At 63.2% G+C, this 2,222-nt stretch overlaps 1 protein-coding gene across 1 annotated transcript; it reads left to right on the plus strand.

Annotated features, from left to right (window-relative positions):
• Positions 1-542: 542 nt before the first annotated feature.
• On the plus strand, positions 543-1,322 carry LOC119315937. The gene has a single exon (XM_037590367.1). It carries the CDS (start codon positions 543-545, stop codon positions 1,320-1,322), a length of 780 nt encoding a protein of 259 aa, XP_037446264.1.
• The last annotated feature ends 900 nt before the right edge of the window (positions 1,323-2,222 follow it).

Consider the following 2,222-nt stretch of genomic DNA (forward strand, 5'->3'; position numbering starts at 1 on the left):
CATTCCCCGATGGCTCCTAGGCCGGTGTTGTCGGTGCCTCTTCCGCGGTCATCGTGCTGAGGGGTGCCGCGACCCAATTCGCTGCTCCCGCTGCCTACAAAATGGGCACAAATCGCGCGGCTGTCAAAACCTCTGGAAGCCTCTGAGCTCTCTTGACAGCCTAGCCGTGCCTCCACCACCTCTCCCCCGCCCTACTGCTGCTGTCGTCGGGGCATCTTGCCTGGGTCGTGGCTGGGAAGCCCCTCGCCCGCTGCTGTTGCCTGCTACCCCTCGGACCAACATGGCGCGGCCTGGTGGCCTTGCTATGGCCTGGTGACGCTTCGCTGCGGCCGGCGGAAGACTTCGTTGTTGTCCCAGCGACGCCTGAGATGCAGCTGGAAGCGGCTGTCCTCTCCTCCAACGGTGCGGTCGCTTGGCTCGAGGGTGGCCGGCAGGACGTCTCCTACCGGCAGGTGGCCTCTGAGCTTGCAACGGCCCTGGGCGCGCGTCAGGCGGACGTCGAGGTGGTCCAGCACTATCCCGAGCAATTCTTTGTTTGGTTTATGCATCGGCACCACTGCGCCGAGGCTCTGTCCCGCGGTGATCTTCCCGGCGCTGGCTACCGCATCTATGTGCGTGAGTGGAGGCTTGAAGCGCACGCCGACAACGAGGACCAGCTCCACCACGTTCGGCTCTGCTTGGAAGGCGTCCCGCTGCACGGCTGGAACAACTACATCGCCACCTTCCTCATCGGCCGTGGCTGCTCTCTCGACTACATCGAGCCACGTTCCCTTCGCAAGGAGGACACGAGGGACATGGCGTTGTGGGCATGGACGGCCGATCCCAGTGCCATCCCCAAGGTCAAATGGCTAACGCTGCCGGCCCATGGTCACCGCTGTCGGGGACAGCACGGCCTTCGTCATTGCGTCATCATCCATCTGGACCTCCACGAGGACCACTCCAAGGCCGGCGACGACGATGACAACCCGCCGCCACCGGAAGTTCATGAATTCACCTGGTATAGGAAGTTTGTCGATGGCACGTACACCCCAAGGGATCGCCGACCTGCGCAGGGGTGTACTGAGCGGCGCCCGGATAGGCGCCAAGATGACGGCGACCGCGACGGCCGGCGCGGGCGCGATGGTGGCCATGCTCGGGGGGGCTGGGGCGCCAAGGTGCGGCGCTCGCTCTCTCGCAACACTCGCGAGCGCCACCGCGATGATGGCCAGGACCGCACTAGGGACCGCTCGGGGGGGACACCGACGGGAGGGCAACACTGCTGTGCTTGCCCCCCTTGCATGCCCCGGCTCTGCTGCAGTTCTGCGAGGCTCGGGATCGGGTAGTGGTGAGCCAACTCGTGTCCTCGAGCTGCTGCCCGTCCAGCTGCCGGCGGAGCAGCTTGCGCGTGGGCGTAGCCCCGTCCGTCACGCCTTGCCTCGCTCCTCTAGGCTGCGATCCCAAGATGAGCGCACTCCACCGGTGTCCCCGCCGCTCTCCCCAACCACGGTCCTGCCGCCAAGCCCTGCTTCTAAACGTGACGAGACCAGGAGCTCCCTCCTGTTGGGTGCGACTCATAGCCAACCTCTGCTCGAGCTGTGCTCGCCTGAGGCCATGGTGAGGCCCCTTCCATCGCCGTCCAGGCCACCTGGCTTCCAGTCGTCGCCAACGCCGCCGCTGGTCTGCGTCGGCACCATGAGGCGTACCCCCTCCCCAGTGCACCGTAGCGCCACACAAGACGAAGTGGAGACCCTCGCGCCCATCTTCGAGGAGCGGCAGCTGGGCATCCTCGCCCCGCCTGCGTCGCCTCGTCCCAGCCCTCCAGTGGCTCATAGGAAGACGCTGGCAGGAGTTAAAATCTCCAACAAGGGCGGCCTCTCACTGCAAAGGATCAAACGAGCGGGTGCAGGTGTTGTTGCAGCTCCAGCAGCTGATGAAGCTATGTACCTAGGGTAGGGGCACGGACCTGTCCAAAGAGCCCTACCCAAGGACATCCCTAGAAGAAGTCACCTTTCAATCGACTTGAAGGTATCCTACTCGATGGGTTCAAGACACTCGACCAAGAAGCTATCACTCGACCATGAAGCCAACCACTCGACTGCCAGGAGACCTAAAGTCACTCAGCAGGCAAACGGTCGGCTATTAAGTAGTCTTTATGGTCATTATAGCACTTTATTAGGGGCGTTACCAGTAACGCCCAACCTTAAATGTACCTTAAACCCTGCATCACTGAGGGCAGGAGAGGG

Source organism: Triticum dicoccoides, chromosome 6A (genome assembly GCF_002162155.2).
Source record: "Triticum dicoccoides isolate Atlit2015 ecotype Zavitan chromosome 6A, WEW_v2.0, whole genome shotgun sequence".
In the NCBI taxonomy this organism is placed as follows: Eukaryota; Viridiplantae; Streptophyta; class Magnoliopsida; order Poales; family Poaceae; genus Triticum; species Triticum dicoccoides.

What these genes read in the sequence shown, in the direction of transcription:
- LOC119315937 (XM_037590367.1), top strand. Translation starts at nt 543, where the DNA reads ATGCATCGGCACCACTGCGCCGAGGCTCTGTCCCGCGGTGATCTTCCC.